This window comes from Triplophysa dalaica, chromosome 9, assembly GCF_015846415.1.
Source record: "Triplophysa dalaica isolate WHDGS20190420 chromosome 9, ASM1584641v1, whole genome shotgun sequence".
Taxonomy (NCBI): domain Eukaryota; kingdom Metazoa; phylum Chordata; class Actinopteri; order Cypriniformes; family Nemacheilidae; genus Triplophysa; species Triplophysa dalaica.
Window position 1 is genome coordinate 17,740,687 of NC_079550.1, and position 26,012 is coordinate 17,766,698.

Here is a 26,012-nt window from a genome sequence, read left to right on the forward strand (position 1 = left end):
AGAAGAAAGAATCATATACATGTTTTGAATGACATGAGGGTGACAGAATTTTTATTTTTGAATGAACTCTCCCAAAGGTCTGTTTGTTTAGTAGTCTGGACTGAATTACAGTTCTCAGTTGTAAGGATTTAAAACAAACCCTGAGCTGAATACGTGAGGACTATCAAAACATCTCTGCCTTGAAGTGCTGTAAAAATGTACAGATGTTGAAACCAAACACATCTCTTGCTCAGTCACAGCTAAGCTTTAACAAATCTAAGAGGCCTTTTAACCGAGAAAAACATCATTGCCCTCACCTCTGTACCGCTGCTGTCCGCTTCTGCTTCATAACTGCTGGTGCTGATGGGCGGCAGGCCGATCCTGGAACCCGCCTGTCCACAGGCTCCCTTCCGTCTCTGTTTGTCAAACAAAGCCCTCTGCCAAGCGAGAACCTCCTCGGTCACCTTTGGAAAAACCTCATCCCCATCAAAAACCACATCAGGTCCTTCATCTTCAGAAGACGTCTCGCAGGTGTCCGAGCTCTCGTTGACACTTTGGATCAGACTTAAAAAGCTGTCGTAATCTGCAAACGTGATGGAGCTGGGCTTGTGTTTGATGATCCGTGGTAGATCTGCATCCTTGGAGACAGGGAAAGGTGCAGAATACGGGTGCATGAGGTGGGAGGGGCTTACGGGAGAGGAATTGAAGGCGGGGCCTGAAAAAGATCTGACCTTTAAAACAGGTTTGTCATGGCTGTTAGCCACTGAATTATCGGAGGTATTTAACACATTTTTGATCAACGTGTCATTGTTGTCAAGGTTTGCTTGGTGAGATACATGATCACCGCCATTCATTTTGTATTTTGAGCTTGATGTTGAAGTGCTTGGTTCTTCACTTGGGCCTTTCTCTGTCAAGGAGACACATCTCTTTCGATTTGGAACAAGACGAGGCCCACACTTGCTGGTTTGCACAGGAGCAAATCGATTCAGCTTGCTTAATGAACGTCTGCTAAATTTTTGGTCAACATTACCTCCGTTCTTCAGCTCAAGTGTTTGGTTCTCCACATTTGTATCTGTAAGAGATTTGAAAGTAACATCTCCTGAAGTTGGACTATCATCCACGATTGAGTCAGCCTCTACTGTCATTTTGGGGGCCTCGTGAAAATCTGATGACAGCTGTTCCTCTAAAGCCATCACGGGTGGATGGTCCATGTTTTAATTACAGTTTGGAGTCCTCGATTGAAGCCAGAAATCGCCATATTTGCCACGTTCCAACATTTGGAGTGAACTACGTCCTCTGTGCAAATAGACACATCACACCAATCATCCTGTCAAAATAAAAACAGAAATCAGATTGCATGCAATAAATATGACATGATGCATTTAGCAGAAAATATGCAGATGCAATTTAACATTTTCTTGACTTAAAATTGGCTTACTAACCCCTGTTTAAAACAAGTGATAAATGTACAAAATCTTCATTTTGCAAATTAAAAAATGTGGATGTTTCTAGGCCCCAAAAAATGTTGACATGATTCTTTTAAAGTATGCAATCTAGAAAAAGGAGAAAGAACTGGGAAAGTCAAAAAGGCAGAAAGAATTTCAGATACGGAGAATTAGGATTAAATATTAATCTGGACAGACATACTAGAGATAAAAGACAATTTTACGCAGGCATGTTGGAATAACAGGGAATGTTGTATACATAGAGAAGGGAATAACAGGGGATCTGAGGGGTGAACATCTGGCTCGACTGAGAGTGTTCAAGTCTGGATCTGTTGAAGGCAAGACAGTGGTGACATCAGTGCAACGTGGAATCCGGCTTCGCTCTCTCCAACGGCTGATTTACAATGTACCCATCCATTCTTCAGAAGACCTAAATGTACCAGACCAGGCTGTGGTTAGCAAACCTGCTAAACCCCTCATTACCAGCCCTCCTCCCCACTAAACAAAAACACACATTTAATCAAGAATTGTTCTGACTGGTGGAGAATAACAACATTCCTTTCTGACACAAGAGTTGAAGTACATTAAATAGACAGTAAGACGCTGTGATTATTCTTGGCGAGACGTTTGGTGTAAAGTATTGGAGTAAATGTAATTAGTTATTCTACTTAAGGATCTTTTTGGCTACTTTGTTGTACTGAGTATTAAAGATTTTAGCAACTTTTACTCACTCCTTGACTACATTTTTGAACTAGTATGTACTCTTTACTCCACTACATTTGTAAAGACTAATGCATCTTTTTTCCAACAGTTTATTTTTGCTACAGAAGAATTAATATTGATATTTAAAGGGCATTGAAGGTGCTACATCTTGTGGATTTTGCCACAGTTTAAAACTTGTCAACATGGCTTCTTTATGTGAATACGAGTGCATTATCAGGTAGTTGTCAATCGCTGGCGGTTTATACTGTATGTGAATTGAGGACAAACCAGCATTTCCATAGCAAAAAGGCTTTTACTTTTTCATTTAACTTATAATTATTTTATTTATCCGTTATATTAAGAGAGGTTTTTTGAAGGAGTTTGGTTACTTATGAGCACTTGAGCTTAAATGAGACTTGGGTGTTTGTATTAGACATAGGTTATAGTGTCAACATTTTTCTTAAGTGTTGAGGACTAGTGCTTCTTTGAGCCTACATTCATTTTGAGTAAAATCCTCAAGTACTGTTAAAATCAGATACTCTTTTACCGACGTCATTTTGGAATTGGTGACTTGTAACTTGTAAGTATGGATTTCAGGTAGTTTTTTCACCTTTGCACCACAATTATATTAAAGAGTAATTGTTTGTGATTTTCAATGTCCTACTTATGGTTAATGGAGTGTCTAACAAAGTCAAAGTCTGCTTTATTGTCAATTCTGCAACATGTACAGTACATACAGAGGATTGAAATTGCGGTACTCTCAGACCCGTGGTGCATACAAATAACACTACACAGAATAGAAATAAAGATAAAAAATATAGATAATACAAGCAGGGATATAAAAAAAAAAGAAAAATAAGGTAGATGTAACAGATGTTAACAAATGTAAACAACATGTTTGCGTACAAACAAGGTGTGAAAACACTTTGATTTTCAAAAAATAGGCAGTTATTATAACCTAACTTCTTGACTAACTCTCAAATGATTCGTTCGGCAAATCATCTGTCTAATCCCCTCCTTTTTGCCGGGCATCTTTCTCTGATCTGATTGGTCAGATGGTCTTGTCTGTTGTGATTGCCAACCGCATGCAGTGTTGCAAAGGGAACGTTGGCGGGCATTACACAGAGTGACGCAAATCCTCCCCCGAACTGAAATTAGAAGGAATGACGACTTGTTCACGTGATTCAGAGTCGACTCCTATTTTCTCAAGCAAATAACTTTGTTAGAATTAGAATTTTAAAGTTTTACACAATTGATATTGTAATAGAATATATAAAATATAGGAATTAATAGTCTGTTTAATATTTGAATATGTGTGTTTTTCTCTCCTTTATCTTATATGTTTGCATCACTGTGCATGCGTGCGTGTCTGTGCGCGCGTGTCTGTGTGTGTGCTTGCTTGTCTGTGTGTGTATGCACATGCTTGTCTGTGTGTGTGTGTGTGTGTGTGTGTGTGTGTATGCATGTGCTTGTCTGTGTGTGCATGCTCGTCCGTGTCTATGTGTGTTAGTACGTGTGCATATTGTGTGTGTGGAGTGTTTGTATGTGGGTATATCTGTATTCTGTGTTTTCACCTTTTTCTTGTTTTTACAGGTATAACTTTAATTGGTCTGCTTAAAGTCAATATGTCTCATGTACAGCTGCTTTCTCACAAAGAAAATTGTAAAAAGCACTGTATAACTAAAGTTGAGTTGTTATTCGTTCACTTTCGGCTTTACCACTTGGCACACGGCTTATATTCACACACTGCAACATTAGACACGGCATTACATTGTAACAGTTACTTTTAAAAATGTAATTTCTTGTGTCACTGCTAGTCCAAAAAAAGTCACCACCTGGATTTACCTAAGCATATATCCCATTGGATTGGAGGTCTGGGTTCACCAACTTATGTGCCCAAAGAACGAGGTCAGCTGACTACCTAAATATACTGAATGACCAGGTTATTCGTCGAATGAGTTTTTTCTTCCCTTATGGGACGGGCATATTCCAAGATAACAATGATAGGATTCATCGGGCTTAAATTGTGAAGGAGTGATTCAGGAGCATGAGACATAATTTTCACACATGGATTGGTCACCATAGATTCCACACCTAAACCCCATTGAGAATCTCGGGATGTGCTGGAGAAGACTTTGCGCAGCGGTCTGACTTTCCCATCATCAATACAGTGAAAAATGAACGCAACTCTGCAAAAAATTGTGATTCTGGACTTTGCAGAAGCTTATCGAAACGATGCCACAGCTAATTCGTGCTGTAATCAAAGCTAAAGGTGGTCCAATGAAATATTAGAATGTGTGACATTTCTTTGGACGGGCAGTGGATTTATTCATTTGGTATAGGCCTATTCATCAGTTTCAATTGAAAGATCACACCATTTCAGAGAATAACGGTATGAAAAGAAATGATTCATTGATAAATTACATGGATATATTTTTATTAGGTTAAAAACTGATATGTATGTACAGTATAGTGCATAAGTGCATTTAAGTATTTAATATAACATATTTGTCTATTTAAAGTGCTATAAATGGTCACCAATTTCCATAAGTTATATGGAACTTTTTAACTTAAAAAGGATTTGTAGTGTAAAAGTATTTATAGTACCTTAAGTATTCCATGCAATCTCTCTAAATAAATATGAGGTCACTCATGTCTTACGATTCAAAAAGTGCATATATAAAAATACACATGCAGAATTAGAAAAATGTCTAATGATGTTTACTGTAACACATGAAATTTCATGACAACTACCAACATATATCACAATAACATAATTTCGAAATATCTTAATAGTCAGCTTAGAAATAAATACAAAATAAATATTTCAATGTTCTATTTACCGTAATGTTTGGTCCCAACCTTCCCCTATGGAAGCGTTTATAGTGCTTATCAACAGATGCAAAGACCATGTGCTCCAAAGCATGCATAGAAAATCAGAAGTCTCTCTGCTTTATCTGAGCTGTTAAATATGAGAAGGTGGGCAGCTGGCAGCCCTGACTGTGGCCTTCGCTCATTTGACGCGTCGCTCTGTGCTTCTCCCTCATTCTGTCCACATCACACACACATCCAAGATCACAGACGCAGGGAAACACACACCTGCCCTTACAAAAATCCTCAGGGTTTTAACCTATCGAAGCTGATAAGAACAGTGACCAAACACTCTGCAAGGTCAGCCTCTCACAGTCACCTACACACTTTCCATGTGTCTCTGCTCCCAGATTTCCCATCGTGTTTTAAAACATGTTAGCTCACTTTTAGCTGGTCTATCACTTGTTTATCACATCCACAAACAGATTTGTGGCTTGTACAAATACAGAAATAAAGGCTCAGAAACGCATTGTCCCGCATGAGAAACAGTGTTGCAGACATAACCCTAACTAGATCTCGTCGATTCACCTCCTTTCTTTTAGTTCTTTTCTCTATAAACTCACAGTAAAAGGAGGCCTCCTTATTCCCGGCTGTATAAAAGATTTAATCCAAACAGCCGGGCAGGATTCGACAGTGAGAATGGCACTCGAGCGTTCTACAAGACTCTCGTTCAGACCCAAGTGTTGCAATACATGAAAAGAGGCGAGCAGTGTTTTCTTTAGGCGCTGTAAGTGACTGTAAACTTTGCCATTTTCATTCATTTTATAGACATATTTAACTACACTGTGAATGTTTCACAAGATACTGTGTGTAAGGGTCTAATAAAACTGCAGCACATGTGTGAGTTGAGAATACTGTAACTGTACGACTCTGATGTGTCAGTTTTTTTAATACACAATAATATTACTGGAATGAAGAAACGTCATTTTATTGGAGATGTATTTTCAAATGTATATACTGTGTATAAACATTCCCGAAGTCAATGCTTAACGTGTGCATAAAGCATCAGATTTTATATTAAATATATTAACAAGATATTCAATTCTCCCTTGATTCTAAGTCACTTTGGATAAAAGTATCTACTAAACGAAGAAATCCTAAATCTATAAAAGCAAAGTGTATATTTATAAAACTGTGATTGTAAAGTTTAGACCAAATCGGATCGTCTTTAGGCCTTTATTTTGACTTGCATATTCAAAGTCAAACAAAAAACAAGTATTAATAATTATTAATCAATTAGCCGTTTAATAACTTCATACACTTTCTCAGTTTTTAAGAATCTAAGAGTTAAACTATAAAAATTCACCCCAGAAAATCTCAACAACTCTTCAGTTTTTACATCCACCTGCAGTGAGTCACCAACAGGTCACTTTTCGGGCACTTACAGTACGTATCTTCTTGATAGATTTCTGTACATTAATGCATGATATGCACTTTCTTACCTTCAAAGAAATCTGAATCTGCTGGGAAGTCCACAGGCTGTCAAGTCGCGATAAGAACGTGAAAAGTATCCAAGATCCCATTAAACCCAAGAAACGCATGTGCATGGACGCACTGTGAATAAAAGAGCGACCCTTACTTCTCGGTGTGGATATTCAAGGCAACTTCTGAGGTAGAGGTGCTGTCATCACACATTCCCTAGAATCCCCACAGGCAACGGGAAGCCTCAGCATGCAGTGACTAAGTCATTCAGAGCTGAAGTGGAAGGGGCAGAAGAATGTATAGTTGTTCGAATGATGGTTTGGGGGCGGGGTTAAAGCTAAAGAGAGAGTGCGAGAGAGAGAAGAGAGATACTGTTGTGTAAACAAGATGCTGCACACAGGATATTTGGATGTAAATGACATGCCCTGCACTGGGTTTAACTGTGAAGGAGAAGAGAGTCATGTTTCGTTGTGCGCTGGTCCTGTGGCTCTGACCATTAATCCAATGGGACGGGTGCATTCTGAGTTTAAAACACTAAACAAATAGAAGAGTAAAGAACAAGAAAACTGTTGAGAAGATGCACTGGATATATTCAGTCGGTTAGGGGGTCTCCACCTGGTCCACGGAAAAGACAATCACATATAAGCCATAAGAAACTGTCCAAAACCGAGAGAGAGCAGTTACGGTACATGAACAGGATTGTGGGATATCATGAATATTACATACATTTGTATGACATTTATCCAAGGCAACTCACAGTGCATTCAATCTATCCCAGAGTTTCTCAAACTTCAAAGGGGTTGGGGAGAACCTTAAACCTGGTATACTGCCAGAAACCTTTGCTTTGTCTTTGGGGGGGAGACAAACCAAAAATTTCTGGTGGTACAAAAAAATTATCTCAAAGTCTCTTTAAAGGGAAAGTTTACCCAAAATTACAATTTTGTCATCATTTAATCACCCTTTTGTCATTTCAAATCTGTATGAATTTATTAAAAATATTTTCTTTTGTGTCCTGCGGAAAAATGAATGATGACAGATTTTTTTTTTGGTGAACTATCCCTTTAAATAATCAAAATGCGTCACCTGTTTATGACGGTTTCCTGTGAATAATGTGCACAAAAATACTGCAGTACACTATTGTATTTACTTTAGTAAAGTAACATTTCTAGATACTATAATGATTTGCATTACTATACTATACTATACTAATACAATTGTAGTACAGAATACTATAGTAAAGTACTGTAATTAAATCTTTACTATACTATCGTAAATACTATACTAATCATATCTAGGTGACGATTAGATGTTATTCAATATATTGTTTTTGTGAACTATAACACTCCATACTATTTGCAAATGACATCAAAGTGTTTAACAAAAGCCACATGATAAATTCACAAATCTTTTTGCAGTAAAATGTTAAATTATATCGTCGCTATCGTTCTGAAACCAATTTTAATTGGAATATTATGCGGGGTTTCCTGGACAGGGATTAATACTAGTCCTAGACTAACTAAAGAGATGAAGAGCTATCCAAACACAAAACAACTTGCATATCTTAAAAAAAATTTTGGTAATGTTTGTAAAAACTACTTAAATGTCTTAATTTAACTAAAACCTGGTCCTGGTTTAAACTAATCCATGTCCAGGAAACCGCCTCTATAACCTTTAAAATGAATGAAAAGGATAAGCTACATCCCTAAGGTTAGAAAACACTGATCTAATTTTTTTAAGTATGCCTCTGTTTCGGGATCAAAACCCTTGACCTCTGGTGAACACAATGCTCTACAATTAAACTGGACACTAAACAATGAAGAATATGATACAGCCTTAAAACACCAACAGCTGGACTAATCTTAATGCAAATAATGTCAAATATAAATCTGGATGTGACGACTTCCTGCAAAAGGACCATTCATCAGGCTTGGGACACATCCCACGAGTGTGCTGGGCTTCAGACATGCTGATGTTTACATTTGTCTGATAAGGTAACATACTAAAATCCACAGTTGATTTTTTACATGTGCTGAATTTCACTCTGCGGAGAAACATCCATCACACTCGCTGTTGTCATCCTCGCTCACCCCATAGGAAGCAACGGTTACAAATCAACATGGACTCATCCTGACCCCATCCAGAGAGAGAGAGAGAGAGAGAGAGAGAGAGAGAGAGAGAGAGGACTGCTCATTCACAAAACACTCCTTCATTCTGCCTGCAGCCATTTCAGACTATCTACAATGCTTTCATGTCATTAACTCAAAGATGTACTTCAAAAAAAGAAGCCAGATGTGCAATTAATCTCAATGTGCTTCTGTTGCAACACAGTTGAGGCTAGAAACCTGCAAATAGAAAAGTAGTGTATAAATAGAGTGAATATAAATATACTTTATGCAGGTAATCACTTGCAGACTATTTGTTTTGATAAAAGCTTCTGAAAAATACATTGTGTAAAAAGGTATGGCATGACAAACACTAAAAAACAAACTATAATACAAATAACCACATTATAAACATCACTAGATACACTTGGGTAAAGGCCAATCATTTTAAAGAAGTTCATCTTCAAAATGAGAATTCTGTTATCAATTCTCTTGTCAATTCAAACCTGTATGACGTTCTTCTGCAGAACATAAAAGAAGATATTTTGGAAATGTTGGGATGAGAACAGCACGGCCCCCCATTCACTTCTATTGTGACCAATGCAAGTCAACCGGGGGCTGTTAAATTCGATAATGTTCGAAATATCTTCTTTTGTGTTCTGCAGAAGAAAGTCATACAGGTTTGAAATGACAAGAGAATTGATGACAGCATTTTTTTTTTGAATTTCAACTACTCCTTTAAGCTTTACAAATGTTTGTATTGAAAAATACATCTAAAAAAGCAAAGACAAACGGACACCTTTATACAGCCAAGTCCCAGAAACCCCCCTGTGCCGAGATGATTCAAGCTAAAACTGTACAATCATGCAAATTCGATTAACAGCTTCTAATTTAATGCCTCTTCAGCATGCTTACACCTACTGGAAATATTTCCTCGCTTAAATCCCATTTGATATTATTAGCCATGGTTATAATAACCCTCATAATTCATAACCAGCAAAATAATGAACCAAAGAAATGCTGAATGGCAGCCAAAGCCGGCTCAGCACTGCTGTTGCTACGGTCAAAATGTAACTCTTAAATCTTCAAAGCCACACAAGCAAGTAAGACCTCAGAAAGAGAGAGCCTGTCATCGCCGGTGTGTACAACACGGGGATAACCACTAGGGCAGATGAAAAGAATCATGTTGCGCGATTGGCAGTACTGTATGAATGGATGTCTTTATTTACAGCGGTGAAGCCTTTGAGGTGTGGTGACCCTCTTCATCAAGCTGCGGGGGGTGTTATTGAGAGTCCTGCTTAAACACTGTTGGATCTTCATGTGGCACGACCAAAGAGGTCCTCTGATCTCACCATCACAGCTCTGACAGTAGCCTTGTTTCTCTCTCTCTAAGATCAGTGGTGTTACACAGAACCCGACCCCCCCACCCACACGTGACAGTACAGCATTGCACATTCAAGCATAGAGTTGTGAGTTGGGCTTACTTTGTATTCTGATTCTTTTGAACTCCATCTATAGCAGACTTTCATTATATAACAAACTCAGTTGGCAACACATTTAATCTCTTTAAAGCAACACTTTAGAACTTTTGCTCACGGTTCTCGTCCGATTAAGGGTTTTACAACCACTGAAATCATTTTAGAGACATTTTTAAAAATGAAAAACTAAGTGTTGTTTTTTTACTATAAATGTTAGCAAAGTTTTACTAAGGTCTCAACAACTCAGATATTTCTAGAGAAAAGGGCCCAGAAATATTTCAAATGTCCCCTTCAAGTTTCAGAAGACATCTCAACAATGTCTATATTATTGTTATTTTTACAGTACTAAATATTATTATTATAATATCACAATTATGATGTTATATTATTAAAAATTTCAAAATCAACCTTAAACATTTATCCAAAAACAAATAATTTGACCTGTATAATAAATTGTACAGCTTTATACTCTTGATGTATTTTAACAATTGTCTCATATGTCCCTAGTTTTATTTCTCAAAAGCAATTTTGAAGAAACATTTGAGACTTTTTAAGTTAATACTGAAAAGAACCACAATTGAGAACTCCATCAAAACTCCTGAGCTGTGAAAGAGTAACTTACTTCTTTTGAGAAGCATCAGTCATTATTTGCCCTACATTTGCTGTTGTTACAGATGACAAAATTGCAAAATTGACTATATTGAATTATCAGCTGATTTTTATTTAGGACTGAAACACGGAGTATATTAAAATGGGTTCTAGATGCATTTAATGCACACATTTATATAGTTAAAGTATTTTGTTGGAAAAACAAAACCTGTTCTTAGCATGAACCTGTCATGTATTTTCAACCCAAATGGAGAATTATTCCATAAACACTGTTTTATTACAGGATTTGTCAGCCACACACATATACACACCTCACAAACTGCCATAAAGCATAACAGCAACTCAACCAGAATGCGTCTCGATATATCTAAAAATATTCACATCATAAAGCATCCACAGATGTCTGTATGTCACAAAGAGTGTCTGATTTTTATATCTGCATCACAAAAACTCAGGGACTAATTTTGACAACAAATGTCCACAAAAAGGTTAAAAGAAACAGTCTAGTTGATCATTAAATTCATAAGAGTGTCGTTATAAAATCACAACAAGCCAGAGCTGGAGACTTAAAGCAATGAAAAAGAAAAGGCGTCTGTTTACGACATTCCAGAGATTCATGTGGAAACGGAGCTATTGTATTATTGTTTGCTCTTTTCTAAGTGCAGATTATGCAGCTTTATGAAAAGATTGAGTAGATGGGTTTGTACATCAGTGAATACAGAGTCATATGGAGTGTTGTGGAAAAATGTGGGCATGCAGTTAGCCTATGTCTAAGGTGAAGTAAGATTCTCTCTGCCAATACTTTACTACTTTACTACTGTAAGCGAAAATACATGAAGAATGAGAAAATAACGGCAATCCTTTGTACAGAACTCAAACAGAATTCAACAACCAGCACTTTCAAAAAGCCTCGACCTACGCTGTGCCCACGGCCTCCGCTAGCGATTCAGACGCTTATGTAACATTTTACCAGCCTCTGTAAAAACACAAAAGGAACAGATGAATTAAAGAAACACCAAAGCACCACAACATTCTGAACATTCCAGCCATGTATTTGTCTTTGACTCAATATTCCCGTTCCGTTTCAATTCTCTGACAGATTCCCGACATTCCAGAAAGCCTGCGCAGGTGTTCCGCATTATCTTTTCAGCTCTCGCTCCGGTCCCATCTGCGCCCTAAAACTCCAGACCCATGGACATAAATCTCTCTTAATGCCCTCGGTGGCAACTAACCCATCGACCGCTTTGAGAGCTGAAGCTCATGCTCTCGTTCTTCTGAGGCCATGGATCAAAGTTCTCACTTTGTTCTCCAAACAGCTTACAAGTCCAGCAGATCGGTTTTGATGTTCTACATGAGGAATCAGAAAAGGTGCCGGGATGGCATTGACCCATACAATTCAATGCTGTATGAAACGAGAGAGTAGGAAGGTTTCAAGATTGCAAACTCCTTCTTCTGCACTGTACATGAGACTCTGCAAATGCTTTTCTTATCAATGCATTTTCCATTAAAAATTACAACTAAATATGCCTGGAACCACAAAAGTTCTTGAGGTAAAAAAATGATTGTCACCAATACATCACACTTATTCGTTATTCACATTGCGTTGGAACCTGATGTTCCAAATATGGTAAGAGGTGCTACATTTCCGTCCAATCACTACAAACTGGTTAACTGGCCAATCATAGCACACCTCGCTTTTCAGAGCGATGAGTTTACACATTTCAGAGAGGCGGGGCAAAGAGGAGATACAAACATGGACCGTATGTGGAAAATACAGCGTTTTTTAACCTTAAATCTTGTATTGCATTACATCTAAAACAAATGGTAATATTCGTCGTATCACCCCTTTACCCAACAAAGTGAGAGCCAGCTGAGTTAAGCCCAAATATTCCATGCAGAACAATGACAGTGAAAACGAATAACATACCACTTGTTTGTCAAGTCAAAACCAAAACACAGGCTTTTTAAAAAAACTGTATATCTTGAACATGATTGTATTTCTTATTATTCCAATAAAGAACATTCCCAGCATAACAATAGCAGTGAATTGTTATCAACATTAAAACTTTTTGATGATGTTTAATATGGCCTGTTTATCTAAAAAACAAAATGTGCCGTATACTGCAATGCAAACAACACTCATCTACGCTGTCTGATATGATCCATTGTCTCCTAGATGTTCCTTCTAGCAGTATTTCTGCATGGCACATTTATGTGAAAAGCATTTTTTAAATATCTCTGGTTTTAAAAACCGGGTTGGGGTTTACATTAATAGTCCATAAAAACTCCAGAGTCTCATATTTTAAGTATTTTGCCCATATTTCAGGCCATATGGCAACAAATGACAACATTCCACAGATTTATGAATAACCAGAGTGTCATTTCTCTGGCTGTAAGGCTGACTCACTCCTATATTCATGACACTGTGATTGGTTGGTGACTTTCCCCAGAGGATTATAAGAAACCTCAATGTTGATATTTCCCTCATTTGCGCTCATGGGGTTTGTAGATTTCCAGATTCTTTGCAAAACCAACAGCGGGACCGCTGGGGCGTCTGACACCAGCTGAAAACACTCAAGGATGAAGTGAAGAGCAGGAAAACACCACAGAATAAAAGGACGAGATATGACATACTCAAGATGTACTGAAAGAAAAGTGCAGGACGCTTCGAATGTTGTTGCTACAAATTTGTAGTTGGTTATTTTTTCGGTGAAACACAAAAAAAAGAGTTTAAAAGGCGTCATTGTTCTGAAGAACATCGTATGTGTATGTGTACATGTGTGTGTGTGTGCGTGCATGCATGCGTGCGTGCGTTTGGATCACACATCTTTCATGGGCAGATGACAGTGAAGGATGTACGCTTATGTAGTGACTCATCTGATAAAACACCTGAAACATATGATAACAGAAACCTGTCACCAAGGCTGTTATTTCAGCCGTGTAAATCTGTGCCTTCCTGTGATTATCACTGTGAAATTGTGACAGATTACAGACTGGTTGTGTGTGTGTGTGTGTATATGACCTCAGCTGTGTTTGTAAAAGAAAAAGGCAACACGTCAGAAATATTTAATGGAACGATTGAAAATATAAATGAATTCACCTTACAAACATACTCTAGCCTCACCTGCCTTGACTTGCTCGCTCGATGGGCAACATCGGGGAACAAATTCCTTCTAGTGAAAAGCAGAAGCCGTGATTGAGGAGGTCCTGTAGTATTCGTTAATTCAAAATATTTCTTCATTTCTTCGTATTGAAGAACTATAAAGAGTAGAAAAAAGAAGAAAGTAAGACATACAGGGTTGCAATAACATGAAGGTGAGTGAGATCATGACAGAATCTTCATGTTGGGGAAATAACATTTAAGTCTAATAACAGTACATCTTAATGCTGTTGGTTTTGTAACCGTTTCAGGCAAATCAGTGCAAAATAAGATTTTTCACTTCATTAAGTATTTTTTCAATTCGCAAAATTCTATTTAAAATATTACTTTGTTTCCTAAAAATATTTCTAAAAGCTTAAAACAAAAACATCTGGCAATGGGTAATAAAGAGGTAAGTTTTCTTACCCCATTGGCATTGGTAAGAATTTTTATTTGTGCTGCAAAACAAGACAAAGATTACAAATAAAATGTCCCCTTCATAGCAACGAAGAAATCAGTATAAACAAGAGAAGTTGCCCGTTCTTAGATAAACGGTACGCCAGCAAAAAATACTGTGTTTGGCAACACATGAACATGGTTATGAGTCTCCCGACCCAACCAGTAGCGCTGAAGGTCAGCAGAGGTCTCTGATTAGATAAGCAGTTGATAATTCAGTTTTGGCTTCTGTTGGGTTTACAAAGACTAAGCTTGTTTGAACATATAAACAGGCGCCTTCTGCTTGCAGCTGTACACACTTGCAAGTCTATTTTAAATTCATCCCCAATGAATCTTAATGAAAGGATGTAGTGGTTCACCACAGGAAGAGACACTTTGCTGATCATCTGAGTCACAAACAACTGTCATAACTGTCAAACAAGGGATTGTTGCCAACGTAAAGACAAGAGTGGATTGACAAGGTTTATGAATGCATGAGTTTGAAGCGACTTTGCTTTGAAAAAAATATTTAGGTGGATTTCATTTACAAAGCCCCTGAAAAGTAAAGCATATTTCAGGGTGTACATGATAAATGATGATAGATGCTATTGCCAACTTTTGCAAAACTCGCTGCTATGATGCTAGGTGGTTGCCAGGGTTTTGCAATGACGTCGTTAAGGTGCTGTTGGTGGTGGCTAAATAGCCATATTTGGCCAATCATTCTGAAGCATTTTTATCTTCTACTTGACAAGAAAGAAATTGTGCAAGACACATTTTTAAAGTGACTTGCACTGTTGTCTGAGCAGAACATGTTCAGGATTTACTTTTCTTAAGTCAAGCATCAAAATGTATAAGGAGTTTAGTAGAAATTGGATAAAACAAACTTGGTTAAGGTATTTATGGCTGTATACGGACATCGTTAAGAATAAAGACAAATAGATTTTTCTCCAATATGCAAAAATTGTCTAAAACCCAAAAAAATCCAACAAAAAAAAGCATTGACTAAAACTTGATCAGTTATTCTTATTTTGTTGATCCTCTCTTGTTTTTGACTCATTGGCTTTGATTTGGAATGCTTTGCTCCTGTGTTGTGTGTAATTTGACTTAGCGTCAGTTTACACTCCAAACACAATTATGTGACAAGCATACAAAATCTTTAGTACATCTTCAATAATGTTTGAATATAGGGTGAAGGACTCCGCTGTTCCAGGTCAGACATCACTTTTGGCCGTTTCTGTTTGTAGCGTGACAGGTTATGACAGCAATAGATGTGTTTACGGTGATGGGTTCCTGAGGCTCTACGCAGACTAAAGAAATATTTTCTCTGTGGGTACAATCAATCAAATCATTCAATGAATAGAAAACATTCCTGTCAGGTGTTTCAGAAAACAGAGGCATGTAGCCATGGGTTTAGGTTCACACTGATAATCAAAAATGCTGATAACAACAATGACAAAACAACATTAAACCAGAGGTCACTGCTTTCAACTTTAAATGCACACTGCGGCAAACCATTTCCTGTCACAGATAAAGCAGCGCAAGGTGACATTCAGCTTCTTAAATGCCCTGTTATTTCTTCTGTTCGTGCAAATTATTATGATTAACAACAAATGAAGGGCATATGTATAAAGAAGTTCAGCACACAGTAGTGTTCCAAAAGTGTAAACTGACACCTCACTTTATTTAAATATATTATGTAAGAAAAATTGTGTGTGAATGTCACATACCATATTTGTATTTGGAGTGTAAACTGAAGCTCGCCGTCGAGAAGAATCCAAGGATTCTTGGCAAAAAAATAACACACATGCACAAAACTCAAGTCACTGTTGGTTGTACTAAAAAAGGGAGAACATTCCTACAAATTCTTATTTTCACAGAAAACACATACTGTCGTAGTGTTTGAGAATAACTTAAGTGCAAATAATTGCACAAATCATATCATTCCAAAGTGTTTCCAAAAAGAACACACAGAAAAACAGAACAGATTTCAAAAATAACAGCCAAGCTAACCAAAAGCACCAGAACACGCTACTTCAACGCACAGCCGGTCTTACTGTGCCCGTGAGGCTGTGGAAGAGCCTGCTGGGGGATGTATTGTGATTCAGCATGTGTGAGACTGACACAGGTCTACCAGGCGATGAGTGCCAGGATCGCAGTTGTACCGGCACCTGCTTGTTTTATTGTCCCTTCTACCCAAGCAGCCCTGCTTACCGCACCAACTGAACAGGACAGCTGCCGCTCGCTCATGTGTATCAATGCAACAGACGGATTAACCAGTCCTGGTGAGCGAATAGTTTGATGCCAAACTCACACAACACGGGAGAAGACAAGAATTAGACAAAACCGCTTGTTGAACTAGATGGTCAATGGATGCATGCATGGTGCTGGATTTTATGTGACGGGAGGAACTTTTTGTATTTTCAGTAACTGGAGTGTTGGGACGTGAATGTGGTCAATGTTTTTAATTTTCTGTTTTTAATGAGAGGAGCCAGATCTAAGCTCCAACCTGCTCTTGGCACTTCCCCTGCCTCTCAGAATTCGCAGAAATACATTTTTTCCACATTCTTACAGACTAAAATAGTTAAAAAAGATGCTTAACTCTAACGCTAAGATCACAAAGAACGTAAAAATCAATTTTCACTTTAAAAACTTGATTTTAAAAAAGTGTTAATCTCTTAATAACGCATTTACTGTAACATGTTCAGATCTGGCACTTATCACATCTGTTCATTCTCACATTCTCCAGGATAACATAGAAGACCCATCATGCCCAGCTGTGCATTTCTATTTAAACATCAAAACATTTACAGAAAAACTGCCTCCTTCACATTTATATGAAATTCACTATAATAACACATAAATAGTACATAACTCACCATCACTCATTTAAATTATAGTTTGATTTATTTTGACAATCTCTTCACTTGCAAGAAACCTCTCCTCTGTTTATTCTGAATGTGTTTAGACTATTGTGTCATTGTGTCAGACGAACGAGACCAGCCCCTTCAATCAATCAGATTCCTGATCTGCGTACATATGAGTGTGTGTGTTTGCAAAAAGAAGAGAGACGTGGCTTAAGTAAGTTCAGATACTACTGGATATACACAAGGGACCTCGGTCACACGTTCAAGGCACTCCGAGCAAATACAGAACGGATAGATATTAATCTTATTGTCCCTGCAGGGGCTTTGGAGAAATGATGGTTAAATGTGAGTGTGCTTTATGGGTTTTCAACACACATTGTATTGGACGCGAAGGTGAATGTTGATAGCTTTCAGAAGTCCACAGAATACTAACAGAGAATACTAACCTTTAATTTCAAACATTAAAGGTCCAGTATATAAAATTAAGCCGCATCTAGCGGTGAGGTTGCAAACTGCAACCAATGTCTCACTCTATTTTTCCCACTGTCTTTTGAACATTAAGAAGGCTGACACAAAACTAAGATCTTTTCAGATGTCTTCTTTGCCGAAGGCGATAACTTATTTACGAAACATGCTTTTTAGAGAAGTTGGTCCGTTTAGGGCTACTGTAGAAACAATATGGTGAATTCAAAGGGGTGATGAGTCAATCATGGGTTGACTTAACGTACACTGTCAGCTTCTGTGGCTCAACCAATGGCACAAGTTTGGGGTCGGACTTTCTGTTGTCCAAGCAATGGAAGAGGGAGAGCTGGGCTTCCTGAAAATTCCGTACAGCGCCCCAGGTGTTTGCTCATGCATTAAAATATGTGTAAGAGAAAATGAACCAAAAGATGAGGGAGAGAGAGAGAGAGAGAGAGAGAGAGAGAGGCAGAAGGAAACTGAGATTTAGCGATACAGATAGAGAATGAAGATGAATGTGTGGCCTCTAGCCAAATAAAAACTGATTAAAGTTTCAGCACCTTGGATTGTGATGTTTTATGGCCCTGTCAGGTGCTGACAGTTCTTCCTTGTCTCTTCATCAATGGATGGGTCGTACACTCCTCGGTTCACGTTGCAGCCTTCTCTGCTTCTGAAATATTGAAACAAGACAGCAAGCAGCCTTCCGTTTTACATCATTTACTACATCTGAGAAAAATACTGCTGACGAAGATCTCTACAGATCGAAACATTGCCAAAACATTTTTATCATTTATTCCCAAATGTGACCAAATGTGAAAAAATACACGTTATTATTATTTTCAGTTATTTCATCTAGGTTTTAAACTTCAAATCCTAATTTGTAACAAAAAAGAACAAATGGCTGTCAAACAATTAATCGGATCCAGAATAAAAGCTTATACATATACATTTTATATTTATAAACACATACACATAGATGCATACATTTTAAGATAATTATAAACTTAAAAAAATGTTTAAACATCTAAATATAATTCAAATTAATGTTAAATAAAAAAATATATATATGAATTAATTATTAAAGTTATTAAATATTTCCTAAATATATATACATGTATGTGCATGCGTTTATAAACAAAAAAGGAATATACAAATATTACGTAAACACAAACTTTTATTCTGTATGCGATTAATCGCAATTAATCGTTTGACAGCCCTAGAATAAAAGCTTTAACTGAACCGTGGAAACGGTTCTTTTCTCATAGATAAAAAAGAATTTTATCAATAACATCCATCACGTGTGCAGTGGACAGTCATTCCAGTGCAGGCTTCGAGCAAACAGGGGAACGTTTAAACATGTAGCTGGTACATACCATGTAAGATGTGCTGGAGGGATTGAAACATGACAGCCCATCAACATCACATCTATGGAGATTTCTAAACACCTTGACTTAATGTACTAAAAATGCAATTTGTCATTTAGAGGACACCTTCTTATCTGAAGGAACCACCAGCATGACTAACACAGGAAAAAGCCCCCAGATGAGAACTTGAGCATTTTGCTCAAGGAAAAAATGGAAAAGGTGACCGACATAACTCACGTATCCATCACACCTTCCAGGCTTTGAACCTACACCCTCTGGGTTACCAGGTCAGATCTGTCAGAATGTTGAGCTTTCCCTATTCTTTTGTACTTACGCAGAACTGACTTGTTATATAACATATGAGCGGTAACCATCATAGACCACCACACCACTCTGTTATTCAAAATATTCCGATTTGTGGTTATACTGGTTTATCAATGGTTAAAGAAAATCATAACATTCAGTCTCACGCATACTGAATATATAGTCAAATTCTTGTCAAAGAATTTGTCAAAGACATGAATGGTTGTCATCGCACACTGGATTAACACAAGCATACAAATGTTCAAAATTACACAAGCGACCTCACACCAACATACTGATGCTACACATTTACAGTCAGTGAATGAACCGGGTCTTCTCCAGACACGCAGCTGCGTTCACGGGTCGCTGTTGACGGGTTGTGCAGTTGAGAGATCTTTTATGTAAGCGTATTGAGGTTCCACCGGCCTGCTCCAACAGATGCACAGCACATACTGGCTGTATGATATAATTCCAGAGGCATCTGAAGAATGAAACTCGGATTTAAATCAACAGCCTCAGGCAAGGCACAGGAAGATACGTGAGCGTCTTCTGTAAACAGAAAGCCTCCACTCCTAAAAGAAAGCAGAGATAATGCAGATTATTGCATCGGAGGATGTATATTCATTCCATTAATGGCAAGAATGGGAATATGAGAATTTCAATAATTGGTGAGGGCAAAACATTATAGGCCATTTGATTCAGACATAACATTTCAGGAAATCAGAGTACGGGCATTCCAGACATGTACCTCCTTGTGAGCGTCATACTTGACTGACATAAAGCCTAATGATGGAGAAAAGATATATGCGAGCTCTGTACAAATGTGGCATATGGTTCAAGTCAAAAGCTCATTCTGGGTTTGCTTTGAACAACTGGTTCACTGAATCTCTACCTCAGAGGAACGGTATGCAACATTTTATAGTCACTGTAGCGAATGAGATCCCTATGGATGCGTGAGACAGAGAACGAATTGGATAAATACAGTACGAGTCAATGAAACAAGACAAATGGTAAAACAGGTACAGTGTTAACTGACAAAGATCAATGATGCTTGAAAGTCACGTGTGGAGTGCTGAAAATAACAGAAGCTTTGACAAATGAGCCCACCAGTGCTTCACAACGCTCTTGTCTACAAACAGAAATAACTATTAGTAAAAATATGCTGCAATAACAATAGCTTTAAAGCAAAGGAATATGCCAGGAAAAACATGTACTCATTGCCATGATGAAAACAAAAAATGCTGTACTATTAATATTCAGTACTGGCCAAACTTGCACTTATGCTTTTGTTGTACTTATGCTGTCCCAATTGCTTCCATTGCTTACCCCACATGTAAGTCGCTTTGGATAAAAGCGTCTGCTAAATGACTAAATGTAAATGAAAATGTACTTGCAAAATCTGATGAGCGACATAAAAATCTTACGTTTTACACTAACACAAAGTTATAACCATACATTTTTAGTAATATACATGGAATGGATTTTAGGCTCGAGGGGATTAGGTTAAAAAAACATAAAGGCTACCTTTAGTGAAATGCAAGGTGTGCGATATAGGAACCTTTTGCAAATATATACTTTACGATTCATAAACATAATTCTTCTGATTTACAGTAACAAATGCGAAGTCAGCCGGTGCTTTTTAAACCTAAAATATCACCTAGGCTTACCTGGACGAGTACCGACACTGACAGCGCACAGTGCGCACTGCGCAATGCATTTGCCGCAAACACAAACGTCATTGCTGGTGCCCCGCCCATAAAATGCCACAAACGAATGTATCTGATACATCAAAAAAAAATGTATCCTAGTTTCACGAAATGTTTGATTTTTATAAATAATAAAATATTATTTTAGTAATCCCAGATTTTTTTACAACGTATTATGAATTGTAATCAACATTACTTGTAAAGCGTTTGACGGCTAAACAAATTCACAACAGTTGGATTGGATTGACAATTGTACCATATTAAGTTCTAATAGCCAATATAAAATTATCACATCTACTCATTCTAGGAAAGAAACATGTTTTTTTTCTTCAGGAAAGCATGATAGCCACCAGTGTTGGGTGTATCTAGTTACTAAGTAATTAGTTACTGTAATTTAATTACTTTTCCCTTGAAAAAGTAAAGTAAGGGATTACTCATATGTTTTCTGTAATTTAATTACAGTTACTTTTGATGTACTTAAACTAAATACTTTGTAAAATATATGCGTGTGCAATAGTGTAATGGACTTCAAAATTCAAAGTCTTACTTTAAAATCTGTGCTTTAATGTATAATTCTCACATTTGTAATACTTTGGTCAGTTAATAATATTATTTATTTGAATGAATTAAATAAACCCTTTCATGTCTATCCTTGAATCACTTAACTAATAAAATTTGATGTAGGATAGAAAGTAATTAGTAATGAGTAACTAAATACTTTTTGGACGGAGTAATTTGGACAGTAATCTAATTACACTATTAAATATGTAATTAGTAACTAGTAATTAATTACTTTTTCAGAGTAACTTACCCAACACTGATAGCCACTACGGCTCAAATTTCAGCGTATGCAAAAGGCATAAAAATGATAAGTAGATGACGCTGTTTTTTACTTAAAACAGCAAGTGATACATATAGTTCTGACACACACTACTGTCACACAGTTGCATTGATTTCCTCACACGCTCACTCCTCAACAGACGGTGGCAGTAGCACACTTCCATTAAAACTTGTTGAAAACACAACAGACTACAGATAGATACACAAGAGAATCTTCTAGTACACACTTGTTGGGCGGCGAGTTGTTACACTGTATATCATGTGTGGTGTGTTGTGATGTAAAGATGTTGTATTTATCATGTCGCACATTCGCGTATAGAGCATCCATAAGGTACCCAACATTGTTGCGCGAGGAAACATTTCTAAAACGAAACCCATTGCGTAAGACGCAGAGGAGGTTTTTCAACGCTGAACACGTAATAATTCATCATTATTATCACATTAAGACTAGTCCAGGCAGGACATTTTCCTTACAGGCTTGTTTGTTCTTCACTTTTACAGACTTGCCTTGAATCGAACGCACTTCCAATAGTTCATCATGTTAAGTACATATGTGACCTCCCAGAAAGCCACAGGTTCCCCATGGGAAAGTTTCCTAAAGTTCTGGAGTGTCTGCATGGAGATCAAGTCATAACAGATAAACAGGTTTGGGCTTTTTCAGTGAATCTGATGTGTAACAAATGGATGTTTAATATAAACTGTTTCTGTGTTGCTGTTCTGTAGGTTTGGGCACCTAAGATTGCATCCAAAGAGCTTCTGGGTTGTGTGCATACTGAAGAGTATGTGACCAACTTTATTGGTGGAAAAATTAGAGAGAAAGATCAGAGACGGACTGGATTTCCTTGGAGTGCTGGTTTAGTACAGCGCTGCAGATATGAAACGGGTATGTTTTTTAACATGTGCAGAAAATGGGATGACTGTCATCAATACACCTTTGTGTTATATTTCACCCAACCTCAATTGTGAAGAATAGCTACGCTTTAAAAATAGTAAGCCTGTTTTTGAACCATTGAGAAATGTTGTATTGTGGTCTTACAGTATGAAAGTGAATCCCCCCCCCACCCTTAAGAATTAAAATACAAACATGTTATCTTCACTACAAAGTACAGTACTAAATATCCCGTGAAAAGTCATTTTTTATCTTTGCAACAGATATCGCTATGAAATAATATTTTATATATTATTTAATTCATAAATAATCGCTGATATACTTACAATGCACATGCTTTCCTGTTATTTCGGAAGCAGCCAGTAGTTTCCACTGCTGTCACATTGTTTTGTTTTCCTGCCTCTTCAAAGCTGTCATTTTGTATTTCTCATCTATCTGAGATGTGGTCCAGGCGGTACTGTCCTGGCAGGTGAGATAGCCCTGCAGAAGGGACTAGCGTGTAGTACAGCTGGAGGGACCCATCACGCTTTCCCCGGCTACGGCTCTGGATTCTGTCTGCTCAATGATCTGGCTGTGGCTGCCAAACACCTGATGGGTGATTTCAATTCTAGGAAGAAGATTCTTATTGTGGATCTGGATGTACATCAGGTACAGGGCTACCAGTGATCAGTCACTAAAACTAAAAGATGGAGTACAGCATGCATTTAAGTGTGTGTGTGTGTGTGTGTGTGTGCTATGCAATTTTTTCATGAAAGTGGCATTGCTATTACTTTTTTTATGTATTATTATTTATTTAACAAAAGTGCTTGTCTGAAACTGTGCCAGAAATCACCCGTTTATAAATGTGTTTGTTCTGATGAAAAAAGAGAAATATATTCAGAAGAATGCATGAAACAAAACAGTTCATGGCCACCCTTGCAGGAATATTTCCTTAAAAGTTCTGCTGAACACAAAAATATTTTGAAGAATGTAGGAAAGCAAACAGTTCTGGGGCACTTTTGTCTACCGTTGTCATTTTTCCTACTAAGGTAGTCAATTCTGGCCAAGAACTGTTTAGTTACAAGCATCCTTTCAAATATTTGTCTCTGTGTTCATCGGAACAAAGACGTTAAAACAGATTTGGCACAACTCAAGGGTGAGTAAATGATGAGAGAAGTTGTATTTTTGGGTGAACTGTCTCTTTAAATTGCTAAAGCTTATGTTTTTCTGTCCACATAACGTTTGCATGCAGGACTGAAAGAACTACAAACTAACTGATAAGAGTCACTACAGTCTTAAATCTGTATTTCTTTGTTGTGTTTTGACAGAAATGCTGAATTATAGAGAATGTTTACTTTCCTCTTCTCACTAGGGTGATGGCACAGCTTTGATTTTTAAGGAAGAGCCAGATGTTTTTACCTTCTCTGTGCATTGTGGAAAAAACTTTCCTTTGCAAAAGCAGAAGAGTGACCTGGATATCAGTGTGGAAGACGGTACTGAGGACAAAGAGTATCTTTCAGAAGGTATATTTATTTTACTCGCAAGCTGTGGTCCTTAACTATGGCCTCTTTGTCGCCATCTCAGTTTGAAATATAATAATCTGTTCAGTTATATGCGGAGTTATTTTCTTTACGTGGGTTGTGCTTCGGCACTGCTGCTCTGCGCGGATGAATCCGAGCTCTGGTCTAAGTGACAGTAAATTTTGACCGTGTCTATACCGGATACAACGCGAAAGGTTTACAAACATCACTTATATAGAATCAATGGTAGAGTTTGATATCGCATTGCACATAATGTAAACAAAAACTTATGGAAAATACAGCCTTACGTCCTACAAGTAATATATCTGAAACATGAAACAACACATACAATATATGCCGCTTTTATTCTGACTACATGAAACATAGAAATTTCTTATAGACAGCTTCAGAGTGACAACATAAACAAACGCGCGTGTTCATGGACTGCGCTAAACTTGTCTATCCAATATTTAAGATTGCGATACCAAGCTCAACCGCTAGATGTCAATGTACCATAAGCTTTCTTTAAATGCAACAGAACTACAGGACCCATTCAACAAGTTGTTTATTTAATAAAATGAACATACAACAAAATTCAACAAATCGTTTATTTAATACAATTATTATACAATTAAATAATATAGAGTAATACCAGCATAAATAATATAAAATATAGCTATATTATTAGACACTAGCCAAACACAGAATGAACGTTAACTTCAGTTCAAACGCATCCGATGAAACGGTCTATAGGTGTCTTTGAATATTAAATATGAATATTTGTGCTCTAATTGGTTAATAGCATCATACATTTAAATATGTCATGATCATTGGCTGAGCTCATTTCCTGTGCAGTCCAGGAACACCTCCCTTGGTTACTGGACACGTTCCACCCTGACCTGGTGCTGTATGATGCCGGAGTGGATCCACACCTGGAGGATGAGCTTGGAAGACTTCGCCTCACAGATCAGGGTGAACCGTACTACTCCATCTTCCACATATATAGTCGGAGCACAGATTTGTTGTACTGATTTCATGCATTAACCCAACACAGGACTTTACAAGAGAGATCTTTACGTACTTCAGACAGTCATTAAAAAGGGCATTCCGGTGGCCACTGTTATCGGAGGAGGATATTCCAGAGATATCGATCGTTTGGCACAGAGGCACTCAATAATTCACAGGGCTGCATCCAAGGTGAGGTAGCAGAATCGGATGGCAGGAAGATGATCTCAGGACGACACGTGATGCTTTTCCTTTTCATGTTGACATTATTATGAGGCAGCTTGTTAAGAAACAAACTCTCAATATTTTCTCTCCCTTTTATTGCCTGAATGTAAACAGCAATATAGAACTGTCAGGGCTTTTGTGTGCTCATAATGATCCATTTTGATGGTTTCTTCTCTTAGGTTTGGAGCGAAAATGGATTGTAATCCATGAAGGAAATGTACGGCAAACAGAGAGACCGTCTATGAACTTTCTGCATATACAGTCATCACTGTTTCTAAGGCGATTGAATTTATTAATAAAATGTAATATTAAAATCATTTTTTGTCCTTTTTTATAAATTGTTGGGTTTTATTAATAATCATTTTATTACTAGTATTTATTCATCTTAAAGCTAATTTCAACATTCAAATACACATTTTCAAATTACCAATAGTTAGCATTAGTATATATAATAATATAATACGCCATAGCATGATATATAGAATTTTGTTTAAATTAAATTTCTGTTCATTTTCAGTAATGTCCCTATATAATTGTTTATTAATTTGCATCAAGAATGTATAAAATAACTAAAGTCAGTTTGTTAACATGTATGTACAACAAAAATATTATTGATATAATAATATAAAATTGTAAATAAATCTTAATTTAAGTTTCATTTTTTACATTTGGTTCA

General features: G+C 37.3%; 1 protein-coding gene across 1 annotated transcript; it reads left to right on the top strand.

The window, feature by feature from the left end:
* The first annotated feature begins 21,904 nt into the window (after positions 1–21,904).
* Positions 21,905–25,653, top strand: hdac12 (histone deacetylase 12). Its single transcript, XM_056757690.1, has 8 exons — positions 21,905–22,134; positions 22,220–22,363; positions 22,442–22,601; positions 23,059–23,255; positions 23,959–24,109; positions 24,962–25,078; positions 25,161–25,303; positions 25,516–25,653. The coding sequence occupies exons 1-8, from the start codon at positions 22,003–22,005 to the stop codon at positions 25,537–25,539; spliced, it is 1,068 nt and encodes a 355-aa protein (XP_056613668.1). The 5' UTR covers positions 21,905–22,002; the 3' UTR covers positions 25,540–25,653.
* Positions 25,654–26,012: the final 359 nt, after the last annotated feature.